The sequence below is a fragment of the Anomaloglossus baeobatrachus genome, chromosome 2, assembly GCF_048569485.1.
Source record: "Anomaloglossus baeobatrachus isolate aAnoBae1 chromosome 2, aAnoBae1.hap1, whole genome shotgun sequence".
NCBI lineage: Eukaryota > Metazoa > Chordata > Amphibia > Anura > Aromobatidae > Anomaloglossus > Anomaloglossus baeobatrachus.
The window spans coordinates 446,808,774-446,828,163 of NC_134354.1; the positions used below are offsets into that span (position 1 = coordinate 446,808,774).

A 19,390-nucleotide genomic window follows, 5' to 3' on the forward strand; every position below is an offset into this window, starting at 1 on the left:
GCAGTGTATATGGGATATGTGCTCAGTGCTCTATATCCTGCATATACTCCATGCCTAGGACACGGAGAATACACTCTCCAGCAGTGTATATGGGATATCTGCTCAGTGCTCTATATCCTGCACATACTCTATGCCTAGGACACAGAATACAGTCTCTAGCAGTATATATGGGATATGTGCTCAGTGCTCTATATCCTGCATATACTCCATGCCTAGGACACAGAATACACTCTCTAGCAGTGTATATAGGATATGTGCTCAGTGCTCTATATCCTGCACATACTCCATGCCTAGGACACAGAATACACTCTCTAGCAGTGTATATGGGGTATCTGCTCAGTGCTCTATATCCTGCACATACTCCATGCCTAGGACACAGAATACACTCTCTAGCAGTGTATATAGGATATGTGCTCAGTGCTCTATATCCTGCATATACTCCATGCCTAGGACACGGAGAATACACTCTCTAGCAGTGTATATGGGATATGTGCTCAGTGCTCTATATCCTGCACATACTCCATGCCTAGGACACAGTATACACTCTCTAGCAGTGTATATGGGATATGTGCTCAGTGCTCTATATCCTGCACATACTCCATGCCTAGGACACAGAATACACTGTATAGCAGTGTATATGGGATATGTGCTCAGTGCTCTATATCCTGCACATACTCCATGCCTAGGACACAGTATACACTCTCTAGCAGTGTATATGGGATATGTGCTCAGTGCTCTATATCCTGCACATACTCCATGCTTGTCCTTTTGTTCACTCTCCCCACAGGACGCAGCCGCTCACATCACAGCCCAGTTGTGCGCTGGCCAGTGGCCATAGGATACTCCTGCAGCAGCTCAGCTAGTAGGCAGGCTCCGCCTCTTCCTCACGTGACTGATCACATGATCATGATATCATCAAAGGTCCTTTACCAGAGTAGTCTAGTATCTGCCGGTGCCCGCTGGATTCCGGATACGTGACCGTACGGCGCTGCCTGGCTGTAGATTCCGGTGGAGTATTGTGTCCTCCCGGAGTGGTGGGTGCTGGATGTGGTGAGGAGCGCCCCTCCCCCGCATTGTTCTGTGCGTGTACTGTGGGCCGGGGCCAGCTGTGTTGTGGGGGGTAATGTACCCCGCGCACAGCCCCCTGGGAAGTGGGGATGGGGTGTGTACATGGCTATGTTTACACTTGTACATACAGACACACATACACTCACAATATATGACGTATATAATATTATCCACAATTTACACTGTTTCCAGCACTTTTATGTTTGCACAAGTTTGTATCTATCTTTTTGTTACAAATATTGTTGCCAGCAAGGCTAGGTTCCCCCAGCGTACACACCATGTGTGATATCATACGTGATATATATCTATCTATTGGCCGGTATTTACATTTCCAAAACTGAATTCAATGTCTCTTGTTAGGAATTGGGAGCATGTTTATAAAGCAGAAACCAATGCTCCACGATGGATGAGGGTTTTCCTGCGCACCCGCTGAGCAGGCGGCTCTCATCCTAAAGGCTGCTTTACACGCTGCGACATCACTAGCGATGCCGCTTGTGTAAGCACCCGCCCCCGTCGGTTGTGCGTCACGGGCAAATCGCTACCTGTGGCGCACAATATTGCTAGGCCCCGTCACACTGTACTTAGCTTCCTAGCGACGTCGCTGTGGCCGGCGAACTGCCTCTTTTCTAAGGGGGGCGGTTTGTGCGGCGTCACAGCGACATCATACAGCAGGCATCCAATAGAAGCGGAGGGAAGGAGAGTAGCCGCATGGAAAGTCACGCCCACCTCGTTGCCGGAGGATGCAGGAACACTGCTGTTCGTCGTTCCCGGGGTGTCACACGTAGCGATGTGTGCTGCCTCAGGAACGACGAAGAACCTACGTCCACAACGACAAACGAAATTTTGAAAATGAACGACCGATCAACGATTAGGTGAGTATTTTTAATCGTTAACACTCGCTCGTAGGTGTTACACGCAACGAGGTCACTAACGAGGCCGGATGTGCGTCACGAATTCCGTGACCCCCAACGACCTCTCGTTAGCGAAGTCGTTCCATGTAAATGGGCCTTAAGTATCCCTAAGAAGATATCGCATGCTGGGATATTATTATTAATGCTCCGATGTCCTGCAGCTGTCGTCATGATTTCATTTTTCGAATGAAAATACAGTCTTGTGAAGTTAGTCCAAAGGATACTGGCACCGACCCCTCTCCCAGGCGGATGTGGGCTGAAAAAAGCTCAGTGAATGCTAAAAATAATGAACATAAGAACAGCAATGTCAAAACCACCTGCTGTGCACATGATCCATTTTCTGCAACTTCTGAAAACCACTGTAGGATTCAAAGCCGTGAAGCTGCTAAAAGGTGTGATCAATCCATTCTTCTGGTAACTATGTGTGTGTGTGTGTGTGTGTGTATATAATTATATTTATTGATGCTGGTGGTAAACCGGTCTCAAAAAGACCCTAAAAGCCAGAGAATATACCTCAAGAAAAACAGTCAGCATTTTCATGAATCATCATTGTCACACCAGCGTCTATAAGGCCTGTTTGACACGTCAGTGAAAAACACAGACGTTCTTCACTGACATGTAAAACACGCACATGTCCCTCCGTGTGCCGTGAATCACGGCACACGTGGGTTGTCTAAGTGCAATCCGGGCTCCGTTCTCCGTGATTGCACGTAGAGATTAACTCACCTGTGCGCGCTCCCTCTCTCCATGGTGCTGAACGCTCCCGCAGTGCAGCATCCGGCCGGCGCTGACCCCCGCAGCAGCTGCTTCCGGGTCGGCTGTGTCGTGCATAATGAATATGCACGACAGTAATGAGCCGGCTCAGAAGCAGTAAGCTGCACGGGCTGCAGAGGACATCGCTGGAGCCGGGTGAGTACAAATGATTTTTATTTTATATGCACGTTTTTTTCTGGCACGTGTTTCATGGATCACACCACTGCGTGGTCCGTGGGACATCAGTGATGCCAGAAAAAAATGGACATGTCTCCGTGCGGCAATCACGGACACGCGGGTACGCCACACGGAGACACGTGCAGTGAAAAATCACTGACGTGTGAGCAGACCCATTCATTATAATGTGTCTGCGTATGTCAGTGATTCTGGTACGTTTTAAAAAAAAAAAAGCACAAACGTACCAGAATCACTGACGTGTGAGCAGACCCATTCATTATAATGGGTCTGCGTATGTCAGTGATTCTGGTACGTAGAAAAAAAAATCACAAACGTCCCAGAATCATTGACGTGTGAAACAGGCCTAAGATGGGGTGCTCATACCACCACTGGTGCTGGTCTTCCTCTATGGGTTTTGTATATGAGGGTTGTTTTTTTTTTGTTTTGGGGGGGGGGGGGGGAATTTAAGCATGTTTTCATACAGGAATGCCTCAACAATAATCTTGGTTCTTTTTCTGCGGTTTAAGAAAAACCTTACATAAACCCTACAGGCATGTGCTCCTGTTGAAATGAATGGAAGTTTATGTCAAGCTGGTCTGAGGACTTTTTGGGGGAAATTCTGTACCAGTAGGCATGGCAAAAAATGTTGGGCCTGAGTCTTTTTTGCATTTGCGCCTCTTTAGGATCGGGAATTCAGGCGTCGGCAATTTCTCGTACAAGAAAATCGGTCCAAGTTTCATCAATAATTTGGATCAGAATTTCTTCAGTTTTTTCACTGATGGGGGGGGGGTTTCTCCACTTCTATTGGTGATTGAGTAATGGATTGCACATGGTTGGAATGAATGTTTTCATCGACCCATAGACTTTCATTGCCGCATTGGATCCAACACTCTCTTATAAATATTGGATATGGTTATGCAATTTTGCATAACCCACTTGGTCCGCAAAAAGAAAAAATATCACTCACTTCTGATCAGCTCCATAGACTGTTACAGGTAGTGGTGCTATACAGGAATATACGGACTTGTAAATGAATCGGCAAAAACAACAGCATGGCCCACACAGCTAATAAAGCCTATAAAGTATGTTTGCTATAAGTAACATTTTAGTAGTTTTCCTCATTGAGCAGTGACTACCTGCTTTGTATTACTTGTACATTTTGATGGTGTTACATTTTTGTTGTTTTTCTTTCATTTTAGAGGATGAAAATCTGCTGCCACTGACTAGATCTGGTTTGACCCGTATCCTCCACACTTTGTCATGCAGACAGATGTCAATACTACTGAGGAGCTGGAATTTCACCTACCACGCGAATGCCGGAAGGTCAACTCCTTGATTTCTGATGCTACAGTATGTATACTTCAAAGACTTCTTTAGGGGTACCTTACACGTTGCGACATCGCTACCACTATATCGTCGGGGTCACGTCGTTAGTGACGCACATCCGGCGCCGGTAGCGACATCGCAACGTGTAAATCCTAGATGGAACAATGAACGAGCACAGAAGCGTACAATATCGCTGATCTGTGTAATGTCGTTCATTTCCATAATGTCGGATCGACCGCAGGTACGATGTTGTTTGTCTCCTTAGGCTAGTTTCACACTTGCGTTGAACGGTATCCGTTGCATTGCGTTGTGTAACGGATGCAACGGATTTGTTGCATATAGTGGCACAACGGATGCTGCAAAACAACGCAATTCGTTTTTATTTTTTTTTTTATTTTTTTTTTTACAGTTTTACCAGCGGCAGACTATTGTGAACGATCAGCTGATCGCTCCCTGCAGCCGGCCGCCGGGTGATCAGCTGATCGCTCCCTGCAGCCGGCCGCCGGGTGATCAGCTGATCGCTCCCTGCAGCCTGCCGCCAGGTGATCAGCTGATCGCTCCCTGCCGCCGGGTGATCAGCTGATCGCTCCCTGCCGCCGGGTGATCAGCTGATCGCTCCCAGTAGTCGGCCGCCGGGTGATCAGCTGATCGCTCCCTGCAGCCGACCGCCGGTGATCAGCTGAGCGCTGTCACTTGCCGGCCGCCGGGTGATCAGCTGATCGCTCCCTGCAGCCGACCGCCGGTGATCAGCTGAGCGCTGTCACTTGCCGGCCGCCGAGTGATCAGCTGATCGCTCCCTGCAGCCGACCGCCGGGTGATCAGCTGAGTGCTGTCACTTGCCGGCGCCCGGGCATGCCAGCGGGCGGGCGCTCAGCTGAACGTTCGGCCACCGCGAGCCAAAATAAAGTTTGATTTAAACAAAAAAAAAAAAGAGCATGCGCAGTGAAATCCAGAGGATTCCGCTGCTCAAAACAACGTTACATGCTGCGTTCCTCCCGCTGGTCGGAAGCAACGGAGCGTCGCCCAGCGGAAGCAACGCAGGTCCTTTTGGTACAATCCGTCACCTATACAAGTCTATGGGAAACAGCGGAATCCGTTAACGGATTCCGCTGTTTTCCAAAAGGGCGGATTGTAACGGAAGGAAATAAACGCAAGTGTGAAAGTACCCTTACCTGTGTCCCGACGGCAATGCGGAAAGGAGAAGGTGGGCGGGATATTATGTCCCGCTCATCTCCGCCTCTCCGCTTCTATTGGCCGGCCGATTAGTGACAATCCCTTGAAGGAGGGATTGTTCGTGATGCCGAACGCACCTCCCCCTTGAAGGAGGGATTGTTCGGCAGTCACAGCGACGTCGCCGACCAGGTAAGTGCGTGTGACGCTGCAGTAGCGATAATGTTCGCTACGGCAGCAATCAACACATATCGCATGTGCGACGGGGGCGGGTACTATCGCGCTCGGATCGCTAGCCGATGCTAGCGATGTTGCAGCGTGTAAATTACCTTTTACTCCATCCAGGCTGCAATTAATATTCTCTCCTCAACATTGAATTAGCAACATCAAGGAAGAAAAATTTTGTAATTATGGAAATTACAGGAATGATTGATATGTTACTGATCTGCAAATGAAAAAATGGAAATAAAATTTTCAAAACATCTCGATGTAACATAGCTGTAGAGAAAGACCTGGACTGTACTTCCAAAAATCATGAGTTGGTGGCGAAACTTGAGGTTCTTAGCTTAACATTCTGATCAGACTGTATTATGCCCACTGCCACGTCATCGCAAACTTCTCAGTAGGTCCTTAACTTCAAATAGCCTTAAAGGTGCAGTGTCATGCACTAGTCACCGCTGCAGCTGGGCAGGCGACTTGGTGCTCCACAATAACCATGCTGCAAGTCCCCATGACTACAGGCCCCACCACTTTACAGGCACAAAATCACAGCAACAATGGCCGATGCACATCACCAACACTTAGTGAAAGGAGCTAGACTTGCCTTCCACAAGCTCTCAGACTGAGCTGAAAGCAAAAATAGACAGGACCTCTCCTTGCAGTGTCCTGCTAATTAAAATCGCCTGTGCCAAATGGGAGTGGTGCTGATTCAAGTAAAGCAAAAAGATGGGACATACCATGTGGTATAATATACCTGTACAGAAAGACATGGACCGCACATCCAAAAATCGTATGTTGATCTAGTGCCACCAGGCAAAAATGTATAAAACTGAACATGTCGGCCATTGTTGCTGTGGTTTTGTGTCTGTGAGGTGGTGTGCCTAGCAGCAAGGGTACTGTAAGCCACCAGGTCGCCCACCCTGCTGGTGCACTGCGACGGTGGTTGGTGCATGATGCTGCACCTTTAAGACTATTTTAAAGTTAGTGACCCACTGAGAGGTTCGCTGTGACATAGCAGTGGGCTTCATACAGTGATAGAATGTTAAACTAAGAACCTCATGTTCAGTTATATACATTTTTGCCTAGCGACACTGGTTTGTGTGATTTTTGGGTGTGTGTTCCATGTGTTTATCTATTTATAAAAAATCTAGATTTTTCAGTATCAAGAATACACACAATATCGTTACTTGGCTGCTGTCAATAGGGTTATTTATTTTCCTGTCTGTCTCTTTCCCTCTCTTTCCCTGTGTCTGTCTCTTTACCTGTCCTTGTCTGTCTCTTTACCTGTCCTTGTCTGTCTCTTTCCCTCTCTTTCCCTGTCTGTGTCTGTCTCTTTCCCTGTCAGTCTGTCTCTTTCCCTGGCTACATTGTGACACGCCAACATTCCATATAAGGGCGTGGCTGCGCATTCTTCTGAAGTTCTGGCTGCACTGTGGCTCCCAGCTCCATTCGCTTTAATGGAGGCAGGTTTTTTGGTGAATAACTATAAAGCGCGGGGTTAAAATTTCCCCTCAAAACATAGCCTATGACGCTTTCGGGGTTCAGAAGTGTGAGTGTGCAAAATTTTGTGGCTGTAGCTGCGACGGTGCAGATGCCAATCCCGGACATACATACACACACACACAAACACACATTCAGCTTTATATATTAGATGACAAACTTTTTTTTCCCTTTTATTCCTTTCACTTTTTTTTTTCTCCAGGAGCAAAAATTAGTTTTTGGCAATAGTGATCCTATCCCAATATGTAGTAGGTATAAAAATATTCGTAAATACCTCCTTTTAGAAATATAGTATAGTTCTCCTGATAATCCATTGTTATCTCATGTGCAGGCATTGCAGCTTAGTTATGAGAACAATTCCCAATAAATGAGCCATATGGTGTGCACGCTGTCGGTATGTATGTACCCCGACAGGGTGCATGCACTACTCGCACAATATACAAAAACAGGAGATACAACGAGTATATATGCAAGAACAATATTTTTATTTATATGAAAGAGACATACGCAACACAGCATGGAAAATAATAACAACTACCAATAAGTCAAGGGGGGCACAAGGTATTGAGTGTATAAAACTTGTCATGGGTTGTCAATGTATAGGCATATCTCAGGACAGAATGATATAATGGTATGATGGGACTTAGTCCATATATGTCTGCCACTAATAGTCGTGGAAAAGGTAAGGCCAAGAAAGGTGTATAAGCACAACACAGGACAGGAAGATATAATGCAATGATACTCAGTCCATACTTGTCCGTCCCTAATAGTCGTGGAGAAGGTAAGGCCAATGCGTGAGCATAACCCAGTACAGAAAGGTATAATGTACTAAGACACAGTCCATATGCGTCTGTCACTGGTAGCCGTGGAGAGGGTAAGGCCAATCAGTTAATAGTGTAGAGGCAAATCACAAGACCAAAGGTGTAATATAATAAGACTCAGTCAATGCATATTAGTCACTGGTAGCCGTGGGAAAGGTAAGGCAGATCAAAGAAAAAGTATATAGGCACAACACAGGACAGAGAAATATAATGATATATTGGGATTCAGTCCATATATGTCTGTCACTGGTAGCCGTGGGAGAGATAAGGCCAATAAAAACTGTATTGAAAAAGACCCAAAGTAAAAAGATGTACTGCAACAGGAGTATCCCGGCCAATATGAACAGTAAATAGATATTAAAGCAATAAAGTGCAAGTGCATACAACTATGCCGGGGTCCCGAAGGACTCATGTGCAACAGATATGGTCATGTAAAATACAGTATAATAGATACAAGGACAACACCTAATACATGATCAATACAGAGTGCAGATACCCACAAGGAACAGGATCACCACCAACGCGCGTTTCGCGAAGGTACTGTTGCTTTCTCAAGGAGGAAACCTGTCTTGTGATTTGTCTCTACACTATTAACTGATTGGCCTTACCCTCTCCACGGCTACCAGTGACAGACGCATATGGACTGTGTCTTAGTACATTATACCTTTTCTGTACTGGGTTATGCTCAGCATTGGCCTTACCTTCTCCACGACTATTAGGGACGGACACGTATGGACTGAGTATCATTGCAATATATCTTGCTGTCCTGTGTTGTGCTTATACACCTTTCTTGGCCTTACCTTTTCCACGACTATTAGTGACAGACATATATATGTACTAAGTCCCATCATACCATTATATCATTCTGTCCTGAGATATGCCTATACATTGACAACCCATGACAAGTTTTATACACTCAATACCTTGTGCCCCCTTGACTTATTGGTAGTTGTTTTTATTTTCCATGCTGTGTTGCGTATGTCTCTTTCATATAAATAAAAATATTGTTCTTGCATATATACTCGTTGTATCTCCTGTTTCTCTATCGCTTCATTGGGGGACACAGGAAACCATGGTGTATGCTGCTGGGACTAGGAGGTGACACTATGCAAATAAAGAAGTTGGCTCCTCCCCAGCAGTATACACCCACTGACCGGAGCTGAGGAGATCAGTTTTTGCTTAGTGTCCGAGGAGGTTGGACACGCAGGGGCTGCTCTCAGCCCCTCAGGTTTGTATTGTTGTGTTTTATTAATGTTTTCCCTTTGTTTTTCAGACACAGCTCATCGGGCGACAGGGTGTAATCGCTCACCCTGCTCACCCACATAGAGACCGGTCGCACAGAAGTGGGGTCCGTCCGCCACTACTGTTGTCTTCCGTGTCTGTCTGGCAGTGTACCCGGCCCCTCCAACACAGAAGAGTGTTCGAGGTGCATCCGCAGTGAGGAAAAGTGCGACGTCGCTGATAAAGGCGGAGGGTCCTGCCCCCCTCCCCAAACTCTCTCGCTCCCGAGCCTGATTGTGGGGTAGGAGGACGAAGACCGTACCTGGGATGGAGAGGTACCCTTCCGGTCTCCCCTCGACTATGCCCGGGACGATCGTCGAGATGTCTTCGCTCGCCTTCCAGGATGGATCCAGGATCACCTCAGGACAAGCCAGGACCTCAAGATAAGTACTCTGCCCTCCCCACTCCTTCTTCCCCGTCCCGGGTTATGAGTGGAGGGATCCCGTCTATATAAACCCCACAGCCCCTTTTCCACTTGGGTCAGGGGGTCCTATATCTCCCTTAGAGCCCCCACCACAGGCCCCTCTGTAGCTTGCTTCCCCTGTAGTGTGGCCTCCCTGCGCTCCCCCGATCAGCCCCCCTGCCGTGGCATCCACTACCCGGCGTCCCCTCCGGCGGCCTACCTTTAAAATTTAGCCCCCGGCTCCATTGCGGCCCTCTCAGTGTCGGCGCACCCTCCAGGCCACGCCCCCAGCCGGGAATTCTGTCTGCGCGCGCGGGCTTTTCAAACTCTGGTCCATCCCCCCAATCGCGCGAGCTCCCCTGCCCTCCTGCTCTCTTGTGCAAGCGCCGCCCCCCCTCTTCCTGGCGCCTGACGTCACTTCCCGACGCCGAGACACCCGGGGAACGTCATTTCTGCCCGCACTTCCAGCTTCCTGGCCTGGTAAGTATCGCTGCCGCCGCAGCTTCAGCGCCCCCCGCAGGCAGTCAGTGCGACTCAGGGCCCAGCGCGCCCCCGCAGGCAGACGGATCTCTGCACTACCTGCAGCCAAGCTCCCCCGCAGTCACCGCTCCGGGCTGCCCGGGCACCACTCTCCTACCCTGGGCCTCACTTATTTGATCCCAGTCTCTGCAAGACTGATGTGTGTAAAAAAAAAAAAAAAAAGCCTTAAGCATACCTCAGAACCGGTTTCCTATTATAGTTGGTAGCACTATTTACTACCATAGGCATCTACTCCTGATCCCGGAGTGCCGTTCACTTACAGTGAGCTGTCTCTCCTCTAACACATTACGTGCCTATAGAGCTACTTCAGCCCGGGAGTATTAGCAACCTTATGCTACAGCTTGCCAGTTCCCCCCCCCCCCCCACTCTTACAGGTGCGGGATAACACTCTTCTACACGCACACTATGCTAGGGGCCACCGGTCCTCTGGCAGGTCACCCTTCTCCATTTCTAGGGGTACTCCAGTGTTCTGGGTCCTGTCCACTTCCACTGTCAGTGTGTCTCGTGCTCCTGCCTACTCTCCTGTACCCACTATCTAGTGTGTCAGTGTTCCTCATGTCCCTATCTACCGTAGGGTCGCTATCTGTGGGTTAATGTTCCTCATGTCCCTATCTACTGTCATATAACTATCTACCACAGGGTCAGTGCTCTTTTGACCTGTCCCCTTTTTTCAACCTCAGCCTGTCCACTATCCAGTGTGCCAGTGTCTCCATGTACCTGTCCTCTATCCAGTGTACCAGTGTCTTCTCTATGCACTGCTTTACACCAGCGCGCCGGGGTCCCCAAGTACCTGTCTACTATCCAGTGTGCCAGTGTTTCTCTTGCACTGGTCTGCACCAGTGTGCCCGTGGTCTTCACCTGTGTGCCAGTGTCTTCATGTACTTGCCCACTATCCAGTGTGCCTGCATTTCCCTACGCACTGGCCTACACCAGTGTGCCTGTGCTTTCTCTATGTGCTAGTTTACACCAGTGCGCCAGCAGTTTCCTCCTACTTGTCCACTGTCCAGTGTGTCAGCGTCTCTATGCACTGGCCTACACCTCCGTGCCAGCGCTCTTGCCCCTGTCCACTATCCAGTGTGCCAGTGTCTGTGTCATGCCTATGTGCTCCAATACCCAGGTGTCTTTGGGATCCTGCCCGCTATCCAGTGGGCCGGCGTTACTACGCGCATTTGGTTACTCTGGTGTACCAGTGTCCTCTCGAGCCGGCTCACTATTCAGTGCGCCAGTGTTTCTTTACGCACCTGTTTACACCACTGTACCAGTGTTGGGTAAACCTACCCACTGTTTAGGGTGTCAAGTCTCTACTCGAACCTGTCTGTTTCTGCGGGCAAAAGAATTTTCTGCTTCTATGATCCTGTCCAGCATCCAGATTGACAGTTCCACAGACCTGTCCACTTGCTTGTGTGCCAGTGTGTCTATATGTCGGTCCATCTTCCAGGGTGCCAGTATCCACTATCCAGTGTGTCTCTATGTACCTACCCACCATCCGGTGTGCTAGTGTTTCTTGAATGTGCCCTCTATCTTGTGTGCCAGTATTTCTATATGCACCTGTATACTACAGCGTGACAGTGATTTGATGAGCCTGCCCACTATCCTATGGGCCAGCACTTATCAGAACCAGAAGCCGGATACAGCAACAGGCTCAAGTGCTTTGTTCAGCTTTTCCGCTCATCTCCGACCGATGCGAGAGCTCCATCCATCACTGCCTCATGAGGCGGCACGCCAGCAGCTGTCACATTCAGTGCCAGCATTCAAGATCGATGATCCTGCCCGCTATCCAATGGGCTAGCGTTTCTCCGGACCAGAAGCTGGATACCGTAACAGGTATGTGTTACTCTACTCACGACCCAGTGAGTCGAACGAACTAGCTCACCTAGTGGGTCATGTATCTCCCTCATCTTCGACTGAGGCGAGGACTGTGTTCTGCATGGACCCCATGATGCGGCACGGTTGCAACTGTCATTAGGTTGCTGCCCAGTGACCGAGGGCTCTCTCCTACTTCAAAACACTCATTCAGGTGAACAGGAGGTAAGCCATGGTCCTTTGGACCAGTTCATTGTCTTTCCTTTCTGCACCAGCTATTTACTCACTTCTCAGTGATCTGCATCCATACGTCTGGCGTGACCTCGAGGTAAGGTAACACGCGACCTTCTGACTGGAGGGTCGTGTGATTCACTCCTGGCAGCAACCACGGACCCCATGACGCAGCACAGCAGCAGCTCTCATTTGGTCGCTTCCCAGTGGCCCGGGACCACCTCCTACCTCGCACCATTCATGGAAGGTTACCACGAGGTAAGGCTTCTTCTCTCTTAACCGTACGTTGGCTGCGTCGTTTCTTGAAGCAGCAGTCATTTTGGTTCTCAAATGAGGTAAGCAAGGTACAGCTCTGTCTGCTAACCAGTATGTTGTCCGTTTTTACTTCCTGCCACCTTCCTCGGGCTGTTCATAGTACTTCTGGTATCCGCCTATTATTTGGCCTAGACCAGCATTGGCTGCACCCTCCACTAGGGTTCCGGCCAGGTACTGTATATGTTTAAAACCATAGGTCGTTACTTACATTCTCTCTCTTTCAGGCCCCCTTCACACGTCCGTGAAAAACACGCACGTGTGTTACGGGCCGTTTTTCGGGTCCGTGTCCCGTTTTTGTCTGTTTTTATGGTCCGTGTGGCACCTGTGTGAATTGCGTATGCTAGCCGTGTTTGTGTGCAGAACGTCCGTGTGTGCGTGTGGAATTAACGTGTATGTGTACGTGGAATGTCCGTGTGGAATGTCCGTGTGTGTGATGCACAATGTCGTTTATAAATGTCGGCTGACAGCAGACAGAGTTGCGCGATGAGAATGAACTCGGGTGAACTTCACCCGACTTCATCCTCATACCGCGGCTCTGTCTGTGTCGAGTACTGATTATCGGTCACCTGTGAAGGATTCACCGGTGACCGCTAATCCCCCGAGTGACTGAAGTTTCCCCCCCTCTCTCATACTCACCGATCACCGGTGCGGCGCTGCACGGCATTCACACGGCTGCGGCGGCTTTTACTGTTTTGAAAAAGCCGGCCGCTCATTAAACAATCTCCTATTCCCTGCTTTCCCCGCCCACCGGCGCCTATGATTGGTTGCAGTGAGACACGCCCCCACGCTGAGTGACAGGTGTCTCACTGCACCCAATCACAGCAGCAGGTGGGCGTGTCTATACTGTGCAGTAAAATAAATAAATAATTATAAAAAAAACGGCGTGCGGTCCCCCCCAATTTCAATACCAGCCAGATAAAGCCATACGGCTGAAGGCTGGTATTCTCAGGATGGGGAGCTCCACGTTATGGGGAGCCCCCACCCTAACAATATCAGTCAGCAGCCGCCCAGAATTGTCGCATACATTATATGCGACAGTTCTGGAACTGTACCCGGCTCTTCCCGATTTGCCCTGGTGCTTTGGCAAATCGGGGTAATAAGGAGTTAATGGCAGCCAATAGCTGCCACTAAATCCTAGATTAATCATGTCAGGCGTCTATGAGACACCCTCCATGATTAATCTGTAAGTGACAGTAAATAAACACACACACCAGAAAAAATCCTTTATTAGAAATAAAAAACACACACATATACCCTGGTTCAACAATTTAATCAGCCCGAAAAAGCCCTCCATGTCCGGCGTACTCCAGGATGGTCCAGCGTCGCATCCAGCGCTGCTGCATGGAGGTGACAGGAGCTGCAGAATACACCGCCGCTCCGGTCACCTCCACACAGCTAATGAAGACAGCCGTGCGATCAGCTGAGGTGTCACTGAGGTTACCCGCGGCCACCGCTGGATCCAGTGACAGCGGGTAACCTCAGTGACACCTCAGCTGATCGCACGGCTGTCTTCATTAGCTGTGTGGAGGTGACTGGAGCGGCGGTGTATTCTGCAGCTCCTGTCACCTCCATGCAGCAGCGCTGGATGCGACGCTGGACCATCCTGGAGTACGCCGAACATGGAGGGCTTTTTCGGGCTGATTAAATCGTTGAACCAGGGTATATGTGTGTGTGTTTTTCTTTATCGTTCCTTATGGGAGACCCAAACCATGGGTGTATAGCTTCTGCCTCCGGAGGACACACAAAGAACTACACTCAAACGTGTAGCTCCTCCCTCCCAGCATATACACCCCCTGGTAGCCAGTCCTAGCCAGTTTTTGCTTTGTGTGTCAGGAGGATCACACACACACATGCATCCTCTTTTGATTTTTCATTTTTTCTAAAGATTTGGAAGAAAAGCGGGTCCACTGGACTCCCGGCATGTCCCTTCTCACCCCCCTGGCGGCGGTGCTGTTAAGGTTGACTTCATGCCGCGCTCCTTCACCATCCCTTAGGGGCTCTGGCTTGAAGTTGGAGCCAACACGGTTCTCACTGCCTTGCAGGAGACCGGCCTCCATCCGCAGCCCTTGTGCAGGACCCTGCTGGAAGGCGCACTGAACCCCCACCCCACCAGGGACTGGGCCCTGCGTCTCAAAGCTAAGTATAGAGACGTTATTCAGAGGGTCCTTCTGCAATGTGGGGCACTTTTATTGGGGGGACAGTGATTTACTTTGATAATGCTGCTTTTTACTGTGTTTCCGGCCGGTTCCACGGTTTTTACTGAGAACCGCGCCGATGATGCCTGATTGTCGGCCGCATGCATAACTCTAGGCCCCGGCTTCAGCCGCGGCCTAGTTTCGTTTCGTTCCCCTGCATGTCAGTCATGCAGGGGGACACTGCAGCGCCGCCCGCCGGCCGCTCTGCACAGGGGAGGACACTCCTATCTGAGGAGATGATTCCCTCCCCTGTACATCTCCTTAGCCCTCCGATTCCCGCTCCTGGGTTAACCCCCGCCCCCCCCCCCTCACTCTGGCGCCATTTTCTCAGCGTTCTTAGTACACTGGTCGGCGCTGGCTGCTCTGCAGTGCAGAGGGAGTGAATATCTGGCTGGGGGTCCAGGCTTGGAATCCGGAGGGCGCACATAATAGCGGCCTGATAAGTCACAACCTTTTGGTTGTGCACTTTTATGCACTCTCAGGGCATTCTGAAGGAGTTAATTCTTTATTATAGAACCTCCTCCTCAGCAGCATGTCTCACACTAGGAGCAAGGCTCCGAGGCTGTACACTACATGCTCTGCATGTAAGCTCATATTGCCTGAACCGGCACAGACCACACACTGTAATGGTCTCATGTGGTGGTGCCTCAGCCTGGAGTCTCCCCAGGCTGAACCCCTGTCTTGGGTAGCATCTTTTTCCAATGCTATTTCCCAGTCCTTTGCAGACTCCATTGGACAGTTGTCTCGGACGCTGCTAAGCATGCATCAGCCCCCTTCTCAGGGTGCCTCTGATGCTCCAGCTCGCTCTGCAGAGCTCACAGAGTCTGTTTCATCTAATCCCAGACCCCGTCCTCCTAAACGGAGACACAGGGACTCCTTTCCTTCCTCGCCCCACGGCTCTGCCTCACGGGCCGAGTCACAAGGCGAGGAGGATACCCTTACTGTGGGCTCAGACGCTTCGTCTCTGTACCCCATTGATACCGATGGTGATGCAGATGTTAGCGATTTGATAGCGTCCATTAACTCCGTTCTGGATCTTAACCCTCCAGTGTCAGAAGAACAGGCCTCTTGGGTAGGAAAACATCAGTTTATCTCACCTAAGAGAGCAGGCCACTGTGACTAAACCCAGGGCCTGTCCTGACAAACGCTTTCTTAAGCGTACTTCTGACTTACTGGGGGCTCGGACGCTCTCCATGTACCCTATTGATCTGTCCGAAAGTGACGCAGATGCTAATGATTTGATTGCGTCCATTATATTTATACTGGACCTCAATCCGCCTGTATCAGGGGAGCACCCCTCTTTGGCAGAAAAGCATCAGTATACCTTGCCTAAGAGAACAAGGAGTGTGTTCCTTATCCACTCCACCATTCAGGTCACTGTGACCAAGCCCAGAGCTTGTCCTGACAGACGCTTCCCAGAGCGTGGTTCTGATGACTGTTTCCCCCTTGCACCAGTGGTGGTCAAGGAGTGGGCTCATTCACCAAGGGTGGACCCTCCGGGGTCTAGATTTTCAGCCCGGACAGTTGTCGGCTCCTCTCTGAGGATCCCACTGTCCGCCAGGTTGTCCTTCTGGCCAAATCTATATATGAGGCGGCAGGGGCCTCGTTCTCCCCATCTTTGCAGCAGTGCGAGCTCTCAAGCCATCTCTGCTTCTTGGGAGGAGATGCATTCCCTCACCAGGGCATTTTTGCCCGAATTGGTTGCCTTAACTTCCAGGCTTCAGTCTTTTCATCCTATAGCTGGAGACTGTCACCGCACTGCGGTGGCCTCGGCCACTTCCCTCGCTATCCGCAGGTTCCTGTGGCTTCGAGAGTGGAAGGCAGATGCTTCTTAAAAGGTTCCTTGCTGGACTCCCTTTTGCTGGGACCAGTCTATTCGGTGAACAACTGGATGAAATTATTAAGGAAGCTTTTGGCAGGAAGAGTACTTCCATGCCACAACCCAGGAAACCTTCCAGGGCAGGAACCAGTCGAGGTTTCGTTCCTTTCGTTTCCTCTAACTGGTCGTCCTCTAAGCCCTCGGCCTCGTCCACTATCTCAGCCAAGGTCCGTAAACCAACTGGCGCATGAAGCCGTGTCCTAGGTCGGCAGGAGCTGCTGCCACCAGGGCAGCCTCCTCTTGATTATCTGGCCACGCCAGTAACGTCCTTGGTCGGTGGCAGGCTCTCCCTCTTGGGCGACGTGTGGTTGCAACACGTCTTCGATCAGTGGGTGTGGGTTACCCTCTCCCACGGCTACAAAACAGATTTTTTCTGACAACTCCCCCCTGCTCCAAGGCAGCCGCCTTCTCACAGGCCGTGGCATTCTTGCAGGCCAATGGAGTAATTGTACCAGTTCCCGACTGGGAACGGTTCTGAGATTTCTACTCAAATCTCTTCCTAGTCCCAGAAAAGGACGGTGCTTCCGACCTGGATCTCAAGCTTCTCAACAAGCATGTTCAGGTGCGGCAATTTTGCAGAAATCTCTGCGATCAGTCAATGACCCAAGGAGATTTCTTAGCATCCATCGACATCAGAGTTGTCTCTCTGCATGTGCCATTCGCAGTTTCCCACCACCGTTGGCTACGTTTTGTAATCAGAGAGGAACATTTCCAATCGTGGCTCTCCCCTTGGGCTAGCCACGGCCCTTTGTGTATTCACCACTTGCGGTGCTGCTCCTCCAGGGGTTGGTAGTGATTCCTTCCTGGACGCCCTTCTAGTCAGGGCTTCATCCAGTGCAGACTGTCAGCGGAGTGTCTCGCTCACTCTCGCCACGCTTGCAAGTCCACTCTGACCCCGACCCAGGAACTTACGTACCTAGGGATGCAATTCGAGACTCTGCTGGCGCTTGTGAAGCTGCCCTTAGTCATATAGCAGTCTCTTCATCTGGCGGTTCGCTCTCTGCTGAGGCTCCGCCGTCATTCCATCAGGCACCTCATGCAGGTGCTGGGTCAGATGACGGCGTCAATAGAAGCGGTTCCCCTTGCCAGTTCCATCTGCGTCCCCTGCAGCTGGACATTTTCCGCTGTTGGGGCAAGGGACTTCTTCCTTGCACAGACTGGTGGCTCTGTCGCCACAGACCAGGAGCTCTCCTTAAGTGGTGGCTTCGGCCCCTCTCTCTGTACCAGGGACGCTCCTTTCTGGCCCCGTCCTGGGTGATTCTGACCACGGGCCAGTCTATCCGGCTGGGGAGCAGTTTCTCCACCACCGAGCATGGGGCACTTGGCCACCGTCCGAATCAGCCCTTTCGATCAATGTGCTAGTAATCAGGGCTGTAGTCCTTGGACTCGCAGCCGCCTAGCAATGTTGGAAGTTCAACATATCCTTCAGTGGACGGAGGACTCCGAGTCCACCATATCCGCAGTCCACATCCCAGGCGCAGAAAACTGGGAGGCAGATTATCCCAGCCGTCTAACCGTGGGCAGCGGCGGGTGAGCCCTGCATCCGGCAGTGTTCCGGTCAATTTAGCAGGCTGGGCACTCCGGACAACAAGGTCCCGGTTTACGTGGCTCGCTCCCACGATCCTCAGGCCTTGGCACGCGCTGGTTCCAGATTGGTCCCAGTTCCGTCTGGCCTACGTGTTTCCCCCTCTAGCTCTCTTGCCCAGAGTCCTGCGCAAGATCAAGATGGAGGGCCGTCGGGTCGTACTTATCGCCCCAGGCCCAGGCGAGCTTGGTTTCCAGACCTGCTCTGTCTGTTCGTAGAGGTGCTGTGGCATCTCCCGGACCAGCCAGACGTTCTCTCAGAGGGTCCGTTTTCCACAACAATTCTGCGGCTCTCAGATTGACGGCGTGGCTCTTGAGTCCTGAATCCTTACGGCTTCAGGCATTCCTTCCGAGGTCATCTTCACTATGACTCAGGCTCGGAAGTCTTCCTCGGCCAGGATTTACCTCAGGACTTGGAGAATTTTCCTGTCCTGGTGTCGTTCTTCCGGCCATGCTCCTTGGCCGTTTTTTCCTTGCCGACCATCCTGTCCTTTCTACAGTCCGGCCTGCAGCTAGGTCTGTCCCTCATTCCCTCAAGGGACAGGTCTCGGCTCTGTCAGCATTGTTCCAGTGGCATATCGCCCGACTGGCCCAGGTGCGCTCCTTCATGCAGGGCGCATCTTACATCATTCCGCCTTACCGGCGGTCTCTGGATCCCTGAGACCTTACTCGGGTCCTCATGGCCTTACAGAAACCCCCCTTTGAGCCTCTTAGGGAGGTTTCGTTGTTTAGTCTTTCACAGAAAGTGGTCTTTCTGGTGGCCATAATTTATCTCAAGAGAGTCTTTTATTTGACTGTGCTCTCTTCGGAGTCACCCTTTTTTTTTTTTTGTTTTTTTTCGCCAAGACAAGGTGGTTCTCCGTCCAACTCCGGGCCTTCTCCCTAAGGTGGTGTCCCCTTTCCACCTTAACCAGGACATTTCATTGTCTTCCCTTTGTTCGGCCCCTGTGCATCGCTTTGAGAAAGCGTTGCATGCTTTAGATTTGGTGCGGACGCTCCGGATCTATGTGTCACGCACCGCTGTTTCTTAGGCGGTGCACCTCTCTTGTGTGCTCACCATACGTCAGCGCAAGGGTCTCTCGGCTTCTCAACCGACCCTAGCTCATTGAATAGGTCGGCCATATCCGATGCCTACCAATGTTCTCAGATGCCTCCCCCACTGGGGATTAAGGCGCACTCGACCAGAGCCGTCGGTGCCTCTTGGGCTACGGCTC

General features: G+C 50.6%; 1 protein-coding gene across 3 annotated transcripts in view; it reads left to right on the forward strand.

Moving 5' to 3' along the window:
- Positions 1 to 926: 926 nt before the first annotated feature.
- Positions 927 to 19,390, forward strand: part of BEND2 (BEN domain containing 2) — a 113,415-nt gene continuing 94,951 nt past the window's right edge. For 2 of the 3 annotated variants that reach the window (XM_075336289.1, XM_075336292.1), the window contains exons 1-2: positions 927 to 1,050; positions 4,109 to 4,259. In XM_075336289.1, the coding sequence (XP_075192404.1) occupies positions 4,170 to 4,259 (90 nt within the window). In that variant the 5' untranslated portion in view covers positions 927 to 1,050; positions 4,109 to 4,169. The remainder of the gene's footprint in view (positions 1,051 to 4,108; positions 4,260 to 19,390) is intronic. The other variant, XM_075336290.1, reaches the window with a different exon arrangement.